This window comes from Strongylocentrotus purpuratus, unplaced genomic scaffold (assembly GCF_000002235.5).
Source record: "Strongylocentrotus purpuratus isolate Spur 01 unplaced genomic scaffold, Spur_5.0 spur5_scaffold_14, whole genome shotgun sequence".
Lineage (NCBI taxonomy): Eukaryota > Metazoa > Echinodermata > Echinoidea > Camarodonta > Strongylocentrotidae > Strongylocentrotus > Strongylocentrotus purpuratus.
This window is the reverse complement of record NW_022145599.1, coordinates 7853839-7876538: the sequence shown is the minus strand read 5'-3', so window position 1 is coordinate 7876538 and position 22700 is coordinate 7853839. Positions and strand designations below refer to the sequence as shown.

Here is a 22700-nt window from a genome sequence, read left to right as displayed (position 1 = left end):
GAACTTTTAAAATTATCTTCCTTAGGCAAAACAAAAAGAAATCTCTTCACTATTGTAGACCATTTTAATGAGGTGTTACAGTGATTTTTTACATTGTAACAACAGTTTTGAGTACTAGAATTTGCCTTAAACGATTTTCTCTCCGTCAGTTCCAACCTAACTTTGTGTCGCATCTACCTAAACAAGATGAGGTGAGATTTTGAAGAAAAAAATTCAAAAAGAACAGTGCTTGCAAGCAGCATCATAGAATCTGATTGTTTTTGTATCCTCTTCCTTTATCATATCTTGTGGGCCTATTTCTCAAGTTTTTCTTCTAAAGTTTTTTTTATTGAGTACACCATGTTAAAATTTCACTAATGAAATGGGGATTGGTCTCATGATGTGTAATGTTATAGATGGGTTACTCTTCTCTTTATTCTTTTTTTCTTTTTTAATTGATAATGTAGGTACTTCTAAATTCTCATGATGGAAGAAAATTTCTTTTGTGGGAGGATATGTAAAAGTATAGTACCACAAGCAGAGCTGCCAACTAGTACGATTTAATCGTATTACGTACAATTTTTTAGAAGTAAATAATAAATATCATTTAAAAGATTTTTAAAAATATTAATAATCCAAAATTTGAACATTCTTGTGTATTTTGTGTGTTTGTGCCATTTTCAATAGCAAATTGCCCATTCTCTTCTGTAAAGTATCCTACAAGCATCTCACATCGGCAATTTAGGAATGTTCATTGGTTCATCGAACACACCAGTCATGACAAAATCATACATATTCAACCAATGGTCCATAAAAATCTATTTACATGCCGCTCATTAGTTTATTGAATGACCATTCATGACAAACTATTGCATATTCAACAAAATCTTTGTAAAATGTACTCATGCATAATTCTTCAAAATGTTGACGAACACAGTCCAACAAAAAGAAAGTACTTATCGATCAAACATAGGATTTTTTTGGGAAAAGAATAGGATTTTTGTTCAGTTGTGGGAGGCAGCTCTGCACAAGTAGATCATCGGGACAATTCTGTTGTATCACTAAAGTGGAAAAATTATGTTCAGAAAAAACCAAAACAAATGTGAGTTTTCTTCATGTTCTATAGCACACATCATGACCATATTTTAGTGATAATTGCAGCTTTTAATCATACAGTTCATAAGTTCTTTCTTTGATTTTTCTGCTCCTCCTCAGGCCAACTTCTCATAGAGTGTCAATTCTAATTCAGTATCATCAAGCATATTCTGAACTATTGCAAATTATTATTCTGTGCTAGTGATATAAATTGACTTCGCAAATGTTTCACACACTATGCAATTCTATATTTTCTTTGAGAATTTTGAAAAAAAATGTTACAAAATATGATGTTTTTTTTCTGTCTACCGGTATATACTAAATTTGAAGTAACAGTAGAGTAACACCAAATAAAATATAATTGTTTTTAGAATCCATTAAATTTTGTAAACATTCCTTATTGAGACTTGGCCATTTTTCCTTCAACTTCTTTGTATCACACCAGAAGTTTGGTTTACATTCGGGTGACATACATGTTTATTGTTTTAAATTTCCTAATTTGTAATTCTTTTGGGCATGCCATTCATAAAATTTGAGTTTTACTGGTTGAATCAGAATACTCATATCATTACTTTGGTATTCAGTTATCCACCTTTTTTAAAATAAATATTTTGGACCATTATGATGATCTTTTTCTTTCCTTCCAAACTAATATTACAATTAATTGCTTATTTTTATGTTTAGTCTAACTCATGAGATATGATATCTTTTTTTTTTCAAACAAGTTTCTAACTTCTGGTGATATTCTATGTATTTCTATGAGAAAACTACTAACATATCGACTTTCTGAAGGCTCTAGTATTTAATAAACATTAGGCCAATACATCAGAGCAGTGTATCTACCTTCTTTCCAAATCAGTCATAAACGTTACATATATTGAAGAAAAAAGGTAGATTAACATCACTTTATAATTTTAGGACCATTGAAAATATTTTTAGATTGTTTTTCCAAGAACTGCTGATTTGAGGAGTTATAGAAAGTTCTTTAGTTTTGTATCTTTTCATTCTCGGCAGAGAGATTCCTAAAACATATAACCTTTCAAAATCATTCATAGAGTATTAAGCTCCTTCATATATTTAATTGTATTCATTTTCTTGCCTTTTTTTTTTTTTTACACACCTGTAAGCAATTAATATATAGAATTAAACAATTAATATGTAGAAAATAATGTTAATTTCAGTACAATTATACAATTAATGCTTTAAAAAATTAGAATATTCACTGAAAAGAATACCTTTAAATAAGCATAAAAAAGATTTATGAATAATGTCCATGAAAATTTTTAATTTTAAGCACAATAGTCACAGTGTGTAATCGGTGCTGTTTCTGTAATGCTATGAATTAATTGTTCATCTCAGTGGCAGCACTCACCTACTTTTCTGAATGATTATGGATTGATTTTTCTTCTTACAGTTGCCTAACAATTTCTTCCCCCTATTTTCTTTGATTGCAGGCCCAAAGTGGACCCCTTCCGGCCAAGATCTCCCTGAAGAGCGACAAGTGTGAGATCTGTAGCAAGAGAGTCTACCTGGTGGAGAGACAGGTGGTGGATGGTCGACTCTTCCACCGCAACTGCTTCAGGTGTACCAAGTGCAGGAGTACGTTGCGCCCGGACTCCTATAAGCTCACCAAGGATCCCAAGAAGTTTGAATGTATGTGCCACAGTGATAATGGAGATATATGGAACTTACGCATGAACCCGACCAGTCGGGCTGGTGCCAGACTGGCCGGAGTGGATGAGGAAGGAGGAACGATATGGCAGAACCGGACAGCCAAGGCTTCTCCAAAGAGGCCGAATCAGCCACCTCCACAGCTACCCCCCAAGTCGACCACTCCTGCAGAACCCGTCATGGGGAATTCAAAGCCTAGTATGCCGCAAGCACCAGAAAGAACCAAGCCACCGTTTCCTGGTGCTGTTTCAATGCATCCCCACTTGATGAAGTCCGCAGCCAGGGCAAGGTTTAATGCATCGGGTAGTCCAGTTGGTAGTCCACAGCTTGAACGACACCCCTTCAACGGGTCTGTCACCTCCCTGGCCACCCAGAAAGATGCAGACATGGCAGCGTCACAGGAGGCCCTCAACAAGAGTCCTGCAGAATCACCTGCCAGACCTGTACCTCTTCCTAGGGTTATAACAAAACCAAAAGAGAACGGTCAGGTACCCACTGGAAAAGGAACCCAAGAAAGTTCCACAGGGTTATCAACAACAGAGAGCAGTAGTGAGGACTCCAAGGCAAGAGAGAATAGAGAATCAAGCTTGTTCTCAACGGATGATGAATCCAAGTCGTCTTCCGATGTCAGGAGTCTCAAGGAGGGCGATTCCTTGGGATTCGAGAGTAGTGATCTAGACAATATTAGTGGCACTTTTAACAAGACTTTTAGGGATACAGATGATACAACATCAGCAGAGGAGACAACGGCTAAGGTCGACGTTTCAACTGCTGAAGAAATCAAAGAGGTGGGTGGAGATGCTGGTATAGAGAAATCACCAACATCAGAAGAACCTGTGGAAGTCGGTGTTGATCAGAATGAGGATATAAGTGTAGCTAACAAGGAAAAAGACAAGGAGGAAGAAACATTGAACACCGTCAATCAGACTATCACCAAAGACCAAGAGAAAACTGATTTAGAGATTGGCACCAATGATGTAACAAACAAATCGGTGGAGGAAGGAAGTACTGGTGATAGTGCATTGTGGGATACCAAGGCAGAGTTATCTGACTCATTTCAAGATGAGAACAGTGAAGCAAAAAAGACAGAAGATGTTAGTGTTGAAACAAATGATAAGACCGTTGAAAAGGAAAGTAAGGTACCAACTCAGCCCGCCACACTTGAGATAGATGAGAGAACAGAAAGAGATAAAGACTCAGAAAATAAGTTGAAAGAAAATGTGAGTCAAGTGGAAGGCCCATCAGGAAAGAAAACTACAGATGATAATTATGATGATTCCTTGAACCCATTTGGAGATGAGGATGAAGAAGAGACGGAGGAAACTGGCAAGAGACAGTCAACAAATCCATTTGGGAGTGATGAGGATGATGATGGTTATGACAACAACTTGAATCCATTCGGTGAGGATGAGGATGAAGGAAATGAAAGTCACATTAGCGATGAGAGTGTCAATCCTTTTACTGGGTCGCCTACTCGAGAAACTCCCTTCAGTTTGAGACTCAAAAGTGATAATATAAGGGCCGCATCCTTCTCACATTCAAAGAGGCCAGAGAGACCACCCCCACCGACGATCCTGAGCTCTGGTTCCTACTCTGTCAAGACTAGATCGCAGATCCTTGATGAGCTGAAGAGGGACAGGGAAACACTGAAGAAGAAAAGGTCTGCACCTCCACGACCCCCTGGTGGTAGTCCAGGAGGCGTAACGGCTCCACCCAGATCACGCAAGAGCTACAAAGCACCGCTGCCTCCCCAGGTTGTTCCTCCAAGAGCAGCCTCCGATGGAGAGCTCCCTAATCGACCTGCAAAGACCAAGGATGGAGAGTCGACGCCAACACCGGTACCCCAACCCAGGACTGGACCAACAGCAAACGGCACAAAGATCGAGCCAGTGCCGTCACCAAGGGTGAAAAAGGTAGAGAAATTTGGTCAAAGGTTGCCATTCGCGGGTATGCCTTTGAAACAGGTTGATCTTAAGAACATAGAACTTAAAAAGGTTAAGAAACCACCAGCTGATTTTAGAAAAGTAGAGCTGAGAAAGGTTAAGAAACCAGAGGAGGTCGATGACAGGGATAGGGATGGGGATGATGAAATGGAGGATGAGCCTGTATGGGTTAAGATCAAGAAAGATTTTGATTTCTTGAGAGAGAAAAAAGAAGAAGCACAACGAGTACAGAAATATGGAAAAGAAAGCAAGGTTGTGTTAGGTACAGGGGTTGCTAACAAGGAAGAATCTCGGGATATATACTCTAAAGTGTCACGTGAGGGTAAGGAACTAAGGGATGGAAAGGCTAGTGTTAATGTTGTTAAAGTAGAGGGGGTGTCGGAGGAACTTTTAAAGAATGTGGAAATTAAGGACAATACAGAGAGCGTCTCACTTAATGTTTTAGAAGAGAAAGAGAATAAGCCAAAAGTAAGAAGATATGCGAAAAGAGATGAACGAAGGGATGAGGTGCAGGAACTTTCGCTCAAAAATGAAAGAGAGGACGTGGTAAGTTCAAGTGTGGGAGATGGGGAAGAAAAAGACGAGGTAAAACCTAAAGACCTCTCTCTGAATATACTGCCTTTGAAGCCTAAGCAAAAGGGTGTAGTGGGTAATGATTTGACGGAGAGTAAGATGTCTTCAGGGCCAAAGATAGGCTCTATAGTCCAGTCTAGCGCAGAGACAGATGACCTTGAAGACATCATGAAGAATGTAATGGAATTCTTAAATCTTGACTTTGAGTCTGAGAAACAAGCGGTGGACGATATGAAGATGAAAGAATTGGAAGACAAGATGAAACTGGCGCAGGCCACCGGGAAGATGGAACTGAAGAAAGAGAAGACGGGGTCGTTGAGTCGGAGCAAGGAATCAAAACCTCTTCTCTCTGATGGGGAGGAGGTTGAGAAGGAGGACGATGTGGTTACCGAGCTGAAAATGAGACCGATATCGAGGAGGAGTGCAGCATTGAGTGATGATGATGACCAGTCACCCGTGCCTGCACCAAGAAAGAAGCGGTACCACCGGCGCCACAGTCGGCGCTCGGATATAACCGTCAGTCGTACATCTACCGTAGAGGACCAGGTGCGTTTGCACGGTGCCTTGATGAAGAAGTGCACGCTAGGAACGTGTGCAAGCGCTGGATGGAGGATGAATGCATAGAACTAAGCATTATGTAGGAACAAGGATGGTATGCGTGCATGCGTAACCCTATGATTTTGATATAAGTTACAGAGAATCAGCTTGGATCCGGGGACAAACATGTCCATCATAATTGATAAGCTGAAATTAATTCGGATCGGTTTTTCCGGGGGTGTGATTTTAGTATTAGAAAATTGCTACTCCTTTCCTTTATCTTTCTCCAGAATCACGGGACAAGTTTCAATATGTTTAGAATATTAAAGATATTTATTCTATACACAAGGACATTTTTTATTTTGACAATACAATGAGAAACAGGTACACATGCATGATAACATTTTGAGATTAAAAAAAAAAATCAGGAATATAACCTTCTTTAATTTTCTTCCTACAACTGATAACAATGACCCAAAGTCAGTTGACAAAAGTTTCTTCGTTTTGATTATACTTTAAAAAAAAAGTTATATTCTTTTCACAGTGCATCCTTTAATAATGACTGTGCATCTTGCTTGCATCCGTTATATTTCTGTTTATCAAAACAAATCGAATATCCCAAGTCTCTCCATTCTATTAAAGTTATCTAACAGTTTTTAATGAGATCAATTACATTTAAAACACTAGGGCACTCCTGTCGTAGGAACTTGATTAAATCTCCAGAAAAAACACAGCATTCAATATTAGATATCATTCGATATTAGTGAAAAATGCATGAAGCATGCTGCATTTATTATGCATGTATTTATCTTAGTCTCTAATGGTGGACAAAAATGGCCTTAAAAGGCTGTCGTGATACTCGCCATTTTATGAAGAAAGCACTCGGGGCAAATACCCTTAATGATTTTATTCTTGTGAACAAGATAAAGTTGCAATTCAAGTCTTATTGATTGGAACTTACAGTTTATAGACATATTGAAATTGATCACGACTTTGTACGTTAGATAAAGTGTACAGAATTCATTGATGAAATTGATCACAACTCTGTTATTTGGCAAGTCTTCAGAATTCTTTATGGTGTATAATTTGCAATAACTTCGCCACTGTAGGGCCAGATAATCAATCTGCTTGTACACCACAAATTATTTGTTTTATATATTCTGACAGTTGCCAGTAATTATCATCTGTCAGAGTTGCTGTTATTGATGTAATTAGTCCCATAGCATAGTTGGCATACCGTACCCTTTTCAAAGTTCTTGGCATGTAAAAACTCCGACTGCACAAACCACACTACTCATTAGCAAATTAAGTGAGTTTAATCAGTTGTTGCATTCCGGTAATTAAGCCATGGACACCACACTTTGGCATTGGATTCACCATCAATGCCTTGCCAAGCATTGTCAATCAAAACAGTCTCTCAATGACTGTTTGTTATGACTTGTGTTAATATATCAGGTCAAAGGTCAAATATCAAAGTCTGAAGAAAGATCGGAATTCGATCATAACACCTGTCAGTGTAAATGAAAATGACATTAGGGCAAGCATTGAAATTAGATTATCCTTAATTAACTTGAAATAAGAGAGAGTAGAACAGAAATGTACTTAAAGTGATCCATTTTTCATAAAATGAAAATGTAATTATTAATGACAGGTCGATAATTCCCCATTCATTAAACTATCTTTTTTTCTATAGCCACCGACTGTCTAAACCAATCTAAACATTCATCTGGTTGTAAAAATATTGGCATACAGATAGTGGATTATATGCAAATACACAAACTCCACGCTTAAACATGTGACTGACATTCATTCATTCATTTGTGGCTAGAAGTACATTTGAATTTGGCCCAAGTTTCTCTCTTTTTTGTTCGTCTATTAATCCCTTTTCCTGCCTAACATCGCAGAATTCTAATTCAGGTTTGATTGTAACATAGATTGTGTTTTGACAGTAGATTTGACAGGCAACTTTCACAAACTCAATTTATACATATTTTCCCCAAAATTTGTGAAACTTTTCCTTCCACTGGCAGTGTGTTTTAATTTGTGGAGATAACTTGATTATTTTAATTGTGCTTAAGATGTGGTACGACGAAAAGGAAATGCCTTTTTTCCTGTACGAGCCTTTTCATTTTGAAGACATTCTGGCCAATTTTGATATTGGTAAACCAAGCTACTTCTGCTACGAGATTGAGGTAAGGGGAGTCCTAAGGTTATTTTAAGGACCTCTCGCGGGATATTGGAGGCAGAGACGTGAAATTGGATTAGACATTGGGAAGAGGGAAGGGCTTTGAATCGGGGGGTACCGTAGGAGGAGCATTTTTATGTGGTGTAACATACGAGGTTGAGTATGAGTAGGCCGGAAATGGTGTCTGGACAACTCCATCAGAGTCTGTGGAGATGTAGGAAATCTTATGAGGCAGTTGTTTTGATATCTTTTTCAATTAGATTATGTTGGGGTTCCAACTTTGTTGATGACAAGTGTAATATTTTTTGCACTGTCTGTCTATTTGTTAATGTTTTTGAAGTTCCTATTGGAAAGACATCTGCAGATGTTTTGAAAGTGTTGAAATCTTGCTTTTTACTTTTCATTATATTCTCTTTCTTTTTGTTAATCTCAATTTTTTTTATTTTTCTCCCTTTCATTCATTTCTTCTGCAAGTTTTTTTTTCTTCTTATAATGGTATTATAGGAATTTTCTTTTTATTCCTTTACATTTTTTTTCTTCATCTACTCTGTCTTCCTTTGCTTCCTGTTATTCCTGGAGCTCTTAGTCACCTTTGCTAGTGTCTGTCTAAGTTCTCCCAATCTGGTCTCCGACGTCTTGCTTGGTCTGTTAATGTCAAGACGCCGTGTTCCAATCATTCAAGACGATGAGAAATGGTTCCATCCAGCCACATTCGGTCCCTGGTGGTATCGTGAATCATCTTTAGTTCTATCTAGAGGTCTGTTGATGTTGCGGCATGTCACTGTTCGTCATGTCCAAAAAGAATTATAACATGATGGTGTAGTGCGCAGGTACAATATTACTTAAAGGTAAAAATGTGAGAAATACATAAAGATTGACTGTTTTCATAGTCCATGTAGCTTGGAATACTATATTATGAAACTTGAGATCGAACTCTAAGTTTGCAAATGCATGATAGAAGAAATTAAACCATCTCAAAAGAGGTTGACTAAAAAGTGATATGTATCTAAAGTCTTGTGGAGTGAGTCTAGTCACAGTCTCTTGGTTTTTAATGTCTTGGTCTTCGTCTTGACCGTGAGATCTAGCCCTTATTGAATGAAGTCAGTGTTTTCCACCTTGTCCCATTATGGGGACCTTTGGTCTTGGTTACAACACTGAATCACACCATTCTCCAGTACAACAACATTGCATATAAAGCATACACGGTGTTACTGAAAATCCGATGTCTTCTTATTCATTACCTTTGAATCTAGCCGTGGCAATTCCTTCTCTTCCTCGACTTAGTCATACATTTCTGGGTTGGTGAAGCCCCTTGCTGGCAGCCTTCTGGGCCGGAGTAGGAAGTGGAGTAATTGTTTTTAACGTCAGTTGGTGGAAGTAGGCGAGGCAAATATGTTTCTAAGGATATTATCTTTCTTGAACTCTGGGATGTCACATTCTCTGTCGTTGACTGTTAAATATGATCATTCCTGATAGGAATGAAAGATTCATTGAGGCCCTAATTGACGTGGCTACTTTACTTTTTATGTGAGGAGGTTTTAGGAGGAAAATTGAACAAAAATGGACAGATGTGTATATTTGTGCATCATATTTTTGTCAGTCTGCTATTATAACCAATGTAGTAGGTCCAGATAATGAAGAAGTATGTCATGTTCAAGTTAAGACTGGCTATAGATAAATATGGCACCATATTATAAGAAGAAGAAGATAAGTAGGTCCAGATAATGAAGATGTACGTCATGTTCAAGTTAGGACTGGCTATAGATAAATATGGCACCATATTATAAGAAGAAGATATAGTAGGTCCAGATAATTGTATGTCATGTTCAAGTTTGGTTTGGTTATAGCTATTGCGGAATATGGCACCATTATATACAAGAAGAAGATAACACAGTATGTGTATGAAGAAGCTCTGAAGAATACTTATCTCCTAGAATGCTGCTTCTAGACTTGATATGAGTGGTACGTTAGGAGCTAGATTGTTGCCACCTGTTTAACATATTTTTTAAATTCAAATTTGATGAATGGGAGAAGGCAGGGGGGAAATAGAATATCTTGCGGTTAAACTGTCACACAGGAAGTGTGGCTGTGTGTCACTTTTGAGAGCCATTTTGATGATAAAAAAAAGTGAAGAAGATGCACTTTTTGCCCTCTGAAGTCGATATCTTTTGACTATTACACAATTGTAATACAGCCAGGCTACAGGTACATGTATTTGTTTGAAAATTTTCTTCCCTCTGTTCTGTATTTTAATGCAGAAGGAGGTACAACAATATTTGAAAATGACCATACATATACCCGTTTCATACCTTCTTTCCAGAGATTGGGGGGGGGGGGGGGGGGGGTTCTTAATCTTTTTTTGTTTCTTCTTTGATGTCCTGTATACATATGCGTAAACTTACTGTTGGGTTTGCTATCCTATTGATGTTGTTACAAGATGATGTTACCATACTCTTGATGGTGACCTTTTTTGCTTCTACGTTGTTACAGTGGCTCTCAGCACCCCTTGGTATGATTAAGATGCTTCGGTATAGTACATACATGCATTATATCAACAATTACCTCTCATTGGTGAAGTGTTTTTTATAAATGGAGCACCTGTCTTGGAGCTGATTCCAGTAGGGAATCAGAGCAAGAATTGTACAGACCATTGGTTCGTCCAAGGTTTGATTGATTGCAGTAGTCCCACCCGTTGCACTTGATGCATTGTGCATTTGTAATTGGTGATTGGCGGCAAGGAATAGTATATTTGGCGAAATTCCATGATTGTGCTGTCCTATCCACTGTCAGTGCCTTTGACATGGGATTTTGTTTTGCCATTTATTTATATTCTATTAAGAAAATACATTTTTCAGTAGTTGTTCCTGTACTTGTAGGTAACATAATAATGTGAAAAGATACATATTATACCCGGAAATAAAAACATGAAGAAACTTAGTAATAAATTTCTCCTTTCTTTCTCTTTCACTCTCACTCTCTTCAGTCTGTCTCTCTTTCTCTCTCTCTCTCACTCTCTTCACTCTGTCTTGTCATCTCTCTATTATTCATTCTCTCTGTCTCTCCCCCTCTCTCTCTTTCTCTCTCTCATGAGTGGCAGTTTCTCTCTTTCAGTGTCTCATTTTTTTTCCTTCAGTTTCATGTTTCTTATTGTGTGCCCTGACAGAAGGGTGTAAGCAGAGGAATTCCTAATACATTAAACTATTCAGTATGCCCCTGCTAACAGCCTTCTGCTGGAAACACAACATTATCAGTTTGCAATTTGAATGCATGCCATGATGCATGTAAAGCTTTCAAGTGCATTTCAAAGCATAAAGATGGCCAAATCACAATTCATCATCACAGAGAAGTTTTTGGTAACGGTAAGTCTCTTTCATTTTGAGGCCGCCATACTTGTCAAGCTATGCTTATGATTGCGGTCTCCTGCACTTTTCCAACAGAATAGTTAATACTTCAAATTTATGATTATATGTTATGGACATATTAAGTTTCGTTATTATATGTACATATATTATGTAAAAAAAAAATTTTGACATGAAGAAATTATTGTTTATTTATGTTGTATTATACCTTACATTTATATGTTCTTTGTTATTCAGTTATATTTCATATGGAAAAAATGCAGAAATAAAAATTAAAAAAAAAATAAACTCAGAAAAGGATAAACAAGTGCAGAATGATAATACGTGTTCTTAAACATGTGTTTTAGTATATCAATATATTTTCATATTTTTACCGCATCAGTGAGATACACTATTATGTTCACTTTGTATCATGAAACTAAAACTTCAAAAAGAGCTGTGGTAGAAAACCAAGAGATTCATGAAAATTGTTTCAAGATGATCTCACATTTACTCTAGCAAATCCTCAAAGGGCTTGAAAGAGCTTGTGAGCGTAAAAGTATATTCTGCACGTAGCCAATCTTTTATTTCCTTTCCCATTCAGTCATAGCAGCTGAAGCAACTTTGGTTAGTTCACGTATCGTTTTCACTGTCATGGTTGTGGGTTAGAGATTGCTTTCATTTACAGGAAGTAATTAATCAATTTTGGTCAAATGGGTGCAAATTCAAGAACTCTGCAATCTCTAATACACCCCCCCCCCCTCCCACACCCCCAGTGTCTGGTAGATAATTCTCTGAGGGTTTACACATGAATTTTCAGGGGGGGGGGGGGTTAATAATTCTAAGGGGGGTAGTTGTGTGTGGGTACTTGTCCACTGAGTTCAGGTAGTACAAGTCGGCGGCATATTGTTCAAATCATTTAACATTTATGTTGAATAAAGAATTATTAATTACATAAACAATTATTGTTGAATAAATAATGTTTATGTGTAGATGAGCAGCTTTAATATTGGAAATGAAATATTGGATATTCGTCATATTTCATCATGCCTATTTAGTTTTAAGTTTGGTCAGACAGACTACATGGCCATTCAGGAAACACTTGCGGCCATTGGCTTATCCGAATGAAATCAGCAGCCGATTAAATCACGCCCAATCTCCTTAATATATGACAGCGATTAATCAGTCACAGCAACGATGTACCATTGATTTCCACATGCGCTTGCCCTGGGCTCATGGCTTACAGCACTATAACTCTACATTGAACTAAAAAATGAAACAGAAACGAAATTTCTGAAGTAATTGAGAATAATCTCAAGTAAATAAAGACAATGATTTTGCTTTTTCTTCAAAGCTCTTATCTTTAATCCTGTAAGGATATCATTACAGCTATCTGATTTTATGTATGCAAGTTTTTTGTTAGGATCTTTTCAGAGGAAAAACGATCTATTTCTTTTGGATTAATCCAGTGACTCATTTCGAGATAAACATATCTATACATCTCTTAATTCTTAGTTTCTTAGTTCAATTCTTTTAGTTTTGATGACATAAGAGGGAGGGTATGGAAAAGAGATTTTTTAATATTTTGAGCTCAGCTTAAACCATGCAGCCTAAGTGGATCTGTTATGAAACAATTTCATTTCAATTTCAACGAGCGCAATGGTTGGAATAGCAGGAACTACTTTTTACGATTGCTACTATGACTGCCATGACTTCTATACTATCTACCGGTATGAAATTATTGTAAGCAAAGCGGATCACAACTCTTTTTGTATTCTTTTTTTTCTAAAGAACTTTTGCTTCATTTCATTTTTGCTTGAAATTTGGATTTTACAGGAAGTCAGACAGCTCTTTCCATTGATGTAATTTTGACACAATTTGTTTGTTTGTTACAGGGTTTCATTTACTTATTCATTTATTGCGATTTTTATGATTTCCTGCATCTACTATTTCAAGAATTGAAAAGTAAGATGTGAAAGTTCAAATGATTCCCAAAAACTGTGGAGATCGCTAAATCCAAATTAGTTTCTGCAGTCTTTTTTAATACCTGAAGGTAATTACAGCATTGTGCTGATAATATTTCACAGTGTAATTAATTGACATTTGACCTTTACCTCCGATAGCCTGAGCGACCCAAGTTTGCCCCGCCATCCAGAGCACACTCACAAGGAAAGAGGAAAGCGCCCGCCCCTCCGGCCATCAAGAGAGAGGTAACTTTTAATTCATTCTTCAAATATTTTGTATTTCTATTGTGTTTAACAGACATAGTGGAAACCAAGAACTGAGGCTATGTAGACATTATTGGTGTCTTACTTGTCCAAACGAAGGTTTGAAAATAGCCTGTCATGTTTCCTGCTGTCAGTTTTTAAAAGGTCAACATGGGGAACATTCGCCAGATCATAGAATATCGGACAAAGTTGATGATCAAGAGAAGAGGCCCCTAATGCATGACATACACATGAACTTGTAAACTTGCTTTACCATACAGCAAATTGACATTTTCAAGTGTGTTAATGATTAGGCCTAAAAAAAAAAAGATGTTGTATTGCCCTTTAGGTGCCAAAACATGGGTCGGTCGGTCAGAAATCTTCTTCCTTTTTTCATCCCTCCTTGGGCTGATATATCTCAGTTTTTAATGCTTTAATACCCATAGACTAGATTTTAAGATTTTTGGGTCGGTCGCAAAGGACAATACAACATCTTTTTTTGTACGCCTTATGATGCTCCAATGCATGCCATGCACATGAATATTGATGTAAAAGGGCCAGAAATGTTGTAAACTTGCTTTAATCTAATGGCTCTTGGATATTCCTACCATATAGCAAATTGACATTTTCAAGTGTGTTAATGATTATGATGCTTCTTGATTTGGTCATCATTTGATAATCATTCTTTTGCAATGATGTGGCTTCAGTTTTGTATTGTGATAATTTTAATAAAAACTTCAGATTTCATGACATCAAGTCATCTTCAAATACAGACTCTTCCATGTTGAGAATTGATAACTCTCTTCTGTTACTATATATTTTGTTTTTTGTTTCCTACTGTCTTTACAAATAGACCAGTTCATGGTTAGCACATGTCCCAAATGACCCCGAATATCCACAGATCTTCAAAACATGATGAGGTCCCACTTTGTACATTTTGAAATAATCACTCCTGGTGTTTTCCCTTTTGAAAGAATTCTTCCACCTGTGTATCATGGAGTGCACTGCTTGTGCATAAATGAATAATGATTACAAAACTTTCATGAGCATGATCCAGTATTTTGTCTCCATGTATTCACAATTTGGTCTGCAATGACCTTTATCTGCTCATGCTCAGACTGCAACTATTAACTGGCATTTTACCGGACAACGTAACAAATATTTCTCTTGCTAATTACTCCATTCTGCAGGTTGGTAAGGACCACATCGAGACGTCCCTGATCCAGCAGGAGCTGATAAACATTGAGAAGAGACAGAGGGAGCTAGAGGAGAGAGGTGTGGAACTGGAGACGAACCTCAGACAAGATACAGATGGTGAGTCTACAAGACATTCAGGACTTTAGATTTTTTAATTTTTATAATGCATAACAATTGAAAGAAGCGAATGAACCTGTATGTACAGTCAACAACTAAATTAGTCATACCCCTTTAATTTTTTTTAATTTAAAAAAAAAAAATTGTAACTCAAGAATGAATTTAAGGTGGACTGGTTGAATTAGGGTCTTTGTTGAATACCTTTGGATGTGAGCTTTAATATGTCACATTCTCAAGAAACATAAATTAGGACAAATAAATTTTTCTCATACTGAGGTGCTGTAAATTTATCCTGCAGAACTAGCTCACTTACATTTACTTAATTTTAATTCCAAAATAACCCCTTTCAAGACTGTTGGTCTATTTGATGTTAGAAGAAGTTATTTAGAAAAGTATATTTTGGCCAAGTATAGTGATTGCAAATGTCTGAATTATGGGGAAAATACTTATACTTCTTTTGGATACACCTTTATGTACATGTATAAAACAACTTAACAAAAAAAGTACAATATTAATTGCTAAAATTAATGCCCTGTTCATATTTTCATTGCTCTGATACATATGTTGTCAAAAACTAACATATTTATAACTATACCAAAGGGCATGCAATTTGACATTTCCTACTGCGTAATGAATATGAGCATACTAATTATTTTGCATGAAAGGAATTCAATGTAAAGGACATATGTTTTAAAATGAAGTATCCATGTCTCATACACATTCAAATGTCAACCTGAAAATAGCAAAGTTAACCTAATTAGCAGCTTGGTTCTGGTTCTGGTTATAGCCATCATGGTCATGTCTCAAGTTAAAGGTTGCATTATGCTCATGATAGAAAACAGAATCGAAACTAACACTGCTCGATCAAGACTACAAAGACAAGAAACAGAAAGATAGTGAGCTTTCTGAAAGGTGATGAAACATAAGCAAATAGAGCTTGAATCGTTACAACACCTTTCAAATATATAATATATGACAAATAAAATTCCTAAAGTTTTGTAGTGAACTATTTACACTATTTACAAAGTTTAACATGCATGTAACACTGTATTTTTCTATTCAGTCAATATGGTTTCCAAGAAATGTTTGCTATAACGAGGAAGAGGGGAGGAAGCTCAAGCCTCCTTAAAATTTCTTCAAGTCCCCCTAAAAAAAAAAATTGTGAGGCACATGTAGAAAATGAATGCAACAATCCCCAAAGCTTCCCTGAATTGCCCCCCCCCCCCCCCACAAAAAAATATGATGATAATGATTATAACAATGATAATGATAAATAGAATAAAATAATAATAAACATATTTTTGTTAAAGATAAACATTACTCTAGAACCGCTCCTGCACAAGATTTTTATACAAGAATTTATATTCAAATTTCATATTTTGTGATACATTTCATTTCAGATGATGCTGCCCATGATGATACTCTCCTTGCTGAATGGTTTGATGTGGTCAATCAGAAGAACAAACTAGTTCGGAGAGAAGGAGAACTCATCGCACAGTAAGTAAAAGGGCTCCCTCTATGTCTAATCTTTGTCATCACAGACTTTTTTTTAAATACTGCCGATAAAAAGCAACCCCAAAGCATTTTATCCGACATGTTATCGACAAAGTTAAAGTTGTAAGTACTATAGAAAAGCTTTGATCAAACTAATATGCTTTTATAATGTAATTAGTGCCATGTATACAGTGTGGAGTATCTCTTGACCTCTTAAAGTTTGAAGGGAGTTGGACAATCTAATTCAAGAAGTAGTTTAACGTATAGTCAGAATTCATGGTTGAAATGGGTTTCAAAGTATTATGTAGTGGACAAATAACATTAAAATGGGAGAAAGCAGTCCTAGATATGACCTGACATAAATATAAACCCCTTGAGCACATGACATTCCATTACTCCTGACCTCTAATTAAAGAATCGTAACTTAAATCAATTACATTTCTAATGATTCAGTGTGTCTTGCTGACCGGTCCAGTTTCAAAAGAACATGTGTTATTGGTCATGGCACAGCCTTCTCTAATCTCAGATCACACAATCACACTGCCCAAGCAGTGTTTGTACACTTTTGTTGTCTCTGAGTCAGTTAGTTGTCAAGTGTATCACTATTCCACTCTCTTCCTAAACAAAAGTGTCATCCCTCTTAGGAACACAGGGCGTTATCTCCCATAGACAATCAATAAACACATCTGCTGCATCCAACTATTACAATTTTGAGTCACAAATGCCAGTTGATAATAGAGCTTTTCTGTTGGATTTTTTGGGGCTTTTAACAAACCAACGAGTCTCTCATGAAAGCCAAAGTATAGAGTTTGAAGCATTGAAATAATCAAATGCTAGACAAATTTAAAGTGGGAAGTACATTTTGAAAAGTTTTACTTAATATGCTCGGATGTCTATTTTGATTAATCAATCTCAGATTTGTTTGGTCTTTTGTTTTGTTGATGTTCTTTTTCTTCATTTTTTTTTTGGGGGGGGGGGGGAGGTGGCTGTAGTGGTTGCATTAGTGACATGGTGAAGGATGAATTTTCTCGTAGATTTGTTCAGGCAGGCTCTTAATCTTGTTCCACCCCAATTTACGCAATATATGAACCCTTGAAAGGATTTAGGGTGCTGAGTCATAAAACAATAATGACGTAACTTATTTAATCCTTAGATAACTCTGGGGACACTTTCATCGCTTCCGTTCAACTAAAAACCGTGACTGTCATGTAGGATTTCCTTGAAAGGCTATCGATTAAAAGACCACATGGTGGTTACCACAATGATTAATATCTTATGAGCTGATGTGGAGTTAGTCATGATTTTCTTGTTTTTATTTGGAAGAAGATGGTCATAACCAGTCTGGAGCAGAGCTTTTAAGACTTGGAAATCTGTTCATCAGAAATTTATGTCCTTTTATCTGCTTTCAACTAAAGGGAAAAAAATGTTCTCAATTATGAATTATGAAGATTCCATCATGTCCCCTGGTCTCTTACATACAGCTTGCAAGAGCTAAGACATTCTTAGCGTATTTAAGTATGGCATTTCAATATCTTTTGATTTTGTGCTAGGAACATTTTGTTTGTGAGCAGTTCTAATTGTTGAGATTCGTCATCATCCATGTATTTAGTGATTTTATAGTCTTTCCTGAAATTCCCTCTTAAATATACATGTTGCTGTTGTGTAAATTTTGTCTCACAGTCACACTGTGTATTCACTATGCTATCAAGTTCATTATCATCAGATAAATACATTTAAACAATCATGTATTTGACCATTTAATTGAAATTAGTTAAACCAAAATACAGTCAAACCTGCTTTAGTGACCACCTGTCTACAAAGACCACATTTTTTGTTTCCCTTGAAAATGGTTTCTCATTGAAACATGTACTATATCGGCACCTGTAAACAAAGACCACCTGCCTTTAAAGACCACTTTCTCATCTCCCTTAGGTGGTCTTTATAGACAGGTTTCACTGTACTTTCAAAGGTAAAGTGCAGAGTGTTGGAATTTAAAAGTTTGACACTTGGATGACCTTAGTTGAGTCCTGGCTTGCGATGTTCATTCTGTCATTGTTAGACATGTACCATATTCATCATGATTGATGGGGTAAATGTTGTTGCCAATATTGTGTTGATGTGATTCATTACCTGTTCAAGTGTCAAAGAGGCTAGTCCCTGCTCTGATCATGTGTCCATACAATGTAAATGGCAATGGGATACATTGTGAAGTATTCACAGTTGGGTTTTGATGTCTTCGTGCAAATAAAATGCATATTTATTATTATCAACTCTTTCAAGAATTACGAAAGAGAGTGTGTAGATTAATGTTATCATTATTATTTTTATGTTTGTTTTCGGGTTGTCCGTACGTCCCATTCTTGGGATCGCGTTATCTCAAGAACCAATTGATGGATTCCCGCCAAACTTGAGTCATGTATGTACCGGTATCTTGCAGAGCCAATGAACTGATTAGATTTTGGGGTCACGAGGTCAAATGTCAAAGGTCACAGAAAATACACAAAAGCACAAGAAATAATGAACCTTTGAACTTATGTTTTTGTGTATCAATTTATCAAATATAGCTGTTTCCTGATTAAAGATTCAAAGAGAATTTGAGATCTGTGTTAACTTCTGAATGTGCCTGAAATCCTTGTTCATGCTTTACCCTGATGATTCTATTGCAGTGAACTGTTAAGTTTTTAAGAAGTTTATTGAAAGTATCATTATCCGATAGGCAATGGAATATTTGGAGCATATTTTACAGAGCTCTCTTTAAACTTGTCGGTCGCAAGTAACCTGCTCATGTATGCTTTTGTTCACTGGCGGTACGCTCCAGAATATTGATGATTTTTCTCTCTTTGTGTCCCTTCAGGGCCCAACAGCAGGAGCTAGAGCTCCAGCATGCCGAGATTGAGTTTGAGCTCCGGGTGATCCTCCAAAAGCAGGAGCACGAGAGGATCGATGCCGACGCCACGAGGGAGGAGCAGCTCCTTGAGATGCTGATGGAGGTGGTCCAGAAGAGGAACCAGATCGTTGAGAGGCTGGAAGAGGACAGGTTGAGGGAGGAGATGGAGGATAGAGAGATAGAAGCAATGATCGGGACCGGAAGTGAGTAGCATGGTGGTGAAGATTACGGTGTGTGATGGTATGTGTAAGATGATAGTGGGGGATGATGATGGTGATGATGATGATGATGATGATGGCGATGATGATGATGGTGATGATGATGGTGATGATGATGATGGTGATGATGATGATGGTGATGATGATGATGGTGATGATGATGGTGATGATGATGGTGATGATGATGATGGTGATGATGATGATGATGATGGTGATGATAATGGTGATGATGATGATGATGATGATGATGGTGATGATGATGGTGATGATGATGATGGTGATGATGATGGTGATGATGATGATGGTGATGATGATGGTGATGATGATGATGATGGTGATGATGATGATGGTGATGATGATGGTGATGATGATGATGAAGGTGATGATGATGATGCAGATGATGATGATGGTGACGATGATGATGGTGATGATGATGATGATGATGACGATGATGGTGATGATGATGATGGTGATGATGATGGTGATGATGGTGATGATGATGGTGATGATGATGATGATGGTGATGGTGATGATGGTGATGATGATGATGTTGATGGTGATGGTGACGATGGTGATGATGATGATGATGATGATGATGATGATGGTGGTGATGGTGATGATGATAATGATGATGATGGTGATGATGATGATCGATAAAGGTGGAGAAACCAGACCTTGGAGAGATTGAAGGAGGATAGGTTGAGAGAGGAGGCGGAGGATAGAGATATAGAAGCAATGATGGGAACTGGAAGTGATTAGTGAGGTGGGAGATAGTCATGTGCTGGGGAGACATGATGATGATGGTGGTGTTGTTTGTATGAGTAGTAGTGGTTATAGGAGTTGTAGACTGAGATAGGAGGCAAGGGATAGGGGCCATGATGGGTGCTGGAAAGGAGTAGCAAGGATGAAGATATTTAGGTGATAGTGATATGTGCGAGATAGTGGTGTGGTGGTGGGGTGATGTTAGTCGTGGTGGTGATGGTGGTGGTGGTTGCGACAGCAGTGGTGGTGATTAATGGGGGAGTAGGCAGATGATGATGGGTAATGGATATGAATATACTAGAAATGGGGAAAAAATTAAGGGTTTTGGTACATTTACTGGTAATGAGATGGGAATATGAGGAAAGTGGTGCTGAATGTATTTATGATGGCGGGGTGGTGGGAATGAGGTCTTAGGTTGCTAATGATGACAGACTGAGAGAGGAGGCCGAGGGTAGAGACATAGAAGCCATGATGGGTGCTGGAGGTGAGTAGCAAGCAGTTGTGGTAATGGCGATAGTGGTGATATGGAGATGAGATCGTGATGATGAATGTAATGACAGTGGACACTATGAAGTTGATGGTTGATGATGGTGGTGGTGGTGGTGGTTGTTGTTGTGTTGTGCTTTGTTGTGTTGCACTGGCGTACCTATGGGGGGGGGCAGGGGGGCAGAGTGCCCCCCCTGACGGGCTCCAGGGGAAAAAAAGAAAAAGGGGAAAGAAAAGAAAAGAAAGGAAAGGAAAGAAAAAAAAAAGGAAAAGGGAAGAAAAAAGGAAAGAAAGAGAAAAAAGGAAAGAAAAAAGGAAGAAGAAGAGAAAAGGAAGAAAAAGGGAAAAGAAAAGGAAAGGAATAAAAATGGGGAAATTTAAAAAAAAAAAAAAAACCATGGCCGTAAGCACCAAGAGCGGGGGGGGGGGGGGGGGGCAGTTGACCCCAGATATTTTGAAAACGTACAGTTTTTTTCCTGAAAATGTAGTGTACGCCTTTAATTACCAAATCCTTCAATTCTACTTTTGAAAATGCAAAAGTACCCTCATGACCAGTTCGGTCGCTCGAACTCCCTTCACTCCTTTTGCTTTTGAGATTCTTCGAAAACTTTTAACGCATCTTCCCCCTCCCCCACCAGAAAAATATTCCGCATACGGCCCTGAAAAATTAAAACAAATGAAAATAGGAAAATATAAGTGATATAACAAATTCGAAACTCTTCGCTGGCGCGAACTGCTTGGTAGCCTATTTTGTATTAAATGTTTTCACTTGCTCGTCCCCCTGAAAAAAGAAAGGATTAGTATTGCCTAGAATACAATTGTGCCTGCCCCGACGGGCCCCAACCTGCAACCATGGCAACAATAACACACAATATATGTACCAAATGTTACTAAAAGAGACTAATTCATTTTTCTCGCTCGCTACACTCGCTCGCGAATAAAATGAATAGACATTGCTTTGGAAAAAATTGTGTCCACCCTTGACCTGCAACAATATCATTAAAAATGGGAGAGTTTTTTCGCCCTCTCGCCAAAAAGGAATTGAATCGCGTTAAACGCGATTGCGTCCATCCTGACCTGCACCAATAAAAACAAGTTTATTTATTAATTTTTATTAAAAGAGAATTTTTTTTTTTTATTGCTTGCTCGATATGCTCGCTCGCCAAAATGGAATTGACACCGCTAACGTTCCCGCCCCAACCTGCAACAACCAGTTAATAATTATGTACCAAACGTTATTCAAAGAAGTTTTGAGGTGTTCGTGCTCGCCAAAATGGAATTAACATCACCTTAGACATGATTGTGTAAGCTCTGCCCTGCAACAAAAAAATCTGAAATTTATGAACCAATTATCATTACAAAAATTTTGCTCGCTCGCTACGCTCACTCGCCAAAATAGAAATAACACCGCTTTTAATAATCACGTCCCTGACATGGAACAATGAACCCAAGTTTATATACCATATTTTCCCTATAAAAGAGAAGTGATTTTTTTTGCTCGCTCGCTACGCTCGCTCGCCAAAATAGAAATAACACCGCTTTTAATAATCACGTCCCTGACATGGAACAATGAACCCAAGTTTTATGTACCATATTTTCCCTATAAAAGAGAAGTGATTTTTTTTTCGCTCGCTAGCTCGTGGAATTATGTGCCCACCACTAACCTGCTACAATATCATTAAAAAGAGAAATGTAGGGGGTTGCCTGCCCACCAAAATGGGATTGACATTGCCTTAAACACGATTGTGCCCGCCCCCTACCTGCAACAATGAAACAAATTTTATACAGCAATTCATAGAGAGAAAGATGTATTTTCGCTCGCTAGCTAAAATGGGTATAAAATCACCCTAAACACAATATTGTTCCCGCGCCCTGCATGGGACAATTGAACCAAGTTTAAGTGGCAATTCTTAAAAAAGAAGTGATTTTTTTCTTGCTCGCTACACTCGTTTGCAAAAAAATTAAATTAACGTCGCTAACAAGTAAATGTTCCCATCCCCAACTTGCAACA

The 22700-nt window shown here is 37.5% G+C and overlaps 1 protein-coding gene across 2 annotated transcripts in view; it reads left to right on the top strand.

Annotated features, from left to right (window-relative positions):
- The window catches only part of LOC763573 (MICAL-like protein 1), a 62808-nt gene that overhangs the window by 36035 nt on the left and 4073 nt on the right, over positions 1 to 22700 (top strand). For both annotated transcript variants that reach the window (XM_030984104.1, XM_030984103.1), the window contains 5 exons: positions 2529 to 4658; positions 13445 to 13531; positions 14719 to 14842; positions 16243 to 16339; positions 19191 to 19426. In XM_030984104.1, the coding sequence (XP_030839964.1) occupies positions 2529 to 4658; positions 13445 to 13531; positions 14719 to 14842; positions 16243 to 16339; positions 19191 to 19426 (2674 nt within the window). The remainder of the gene's footprint in view (positions 1 to 2528; positions 4659 to 13444; positions 13532 to 14718; positions 14843 to 16242; positions 16340 to 19190; positions 19427 to 22700) is intronic.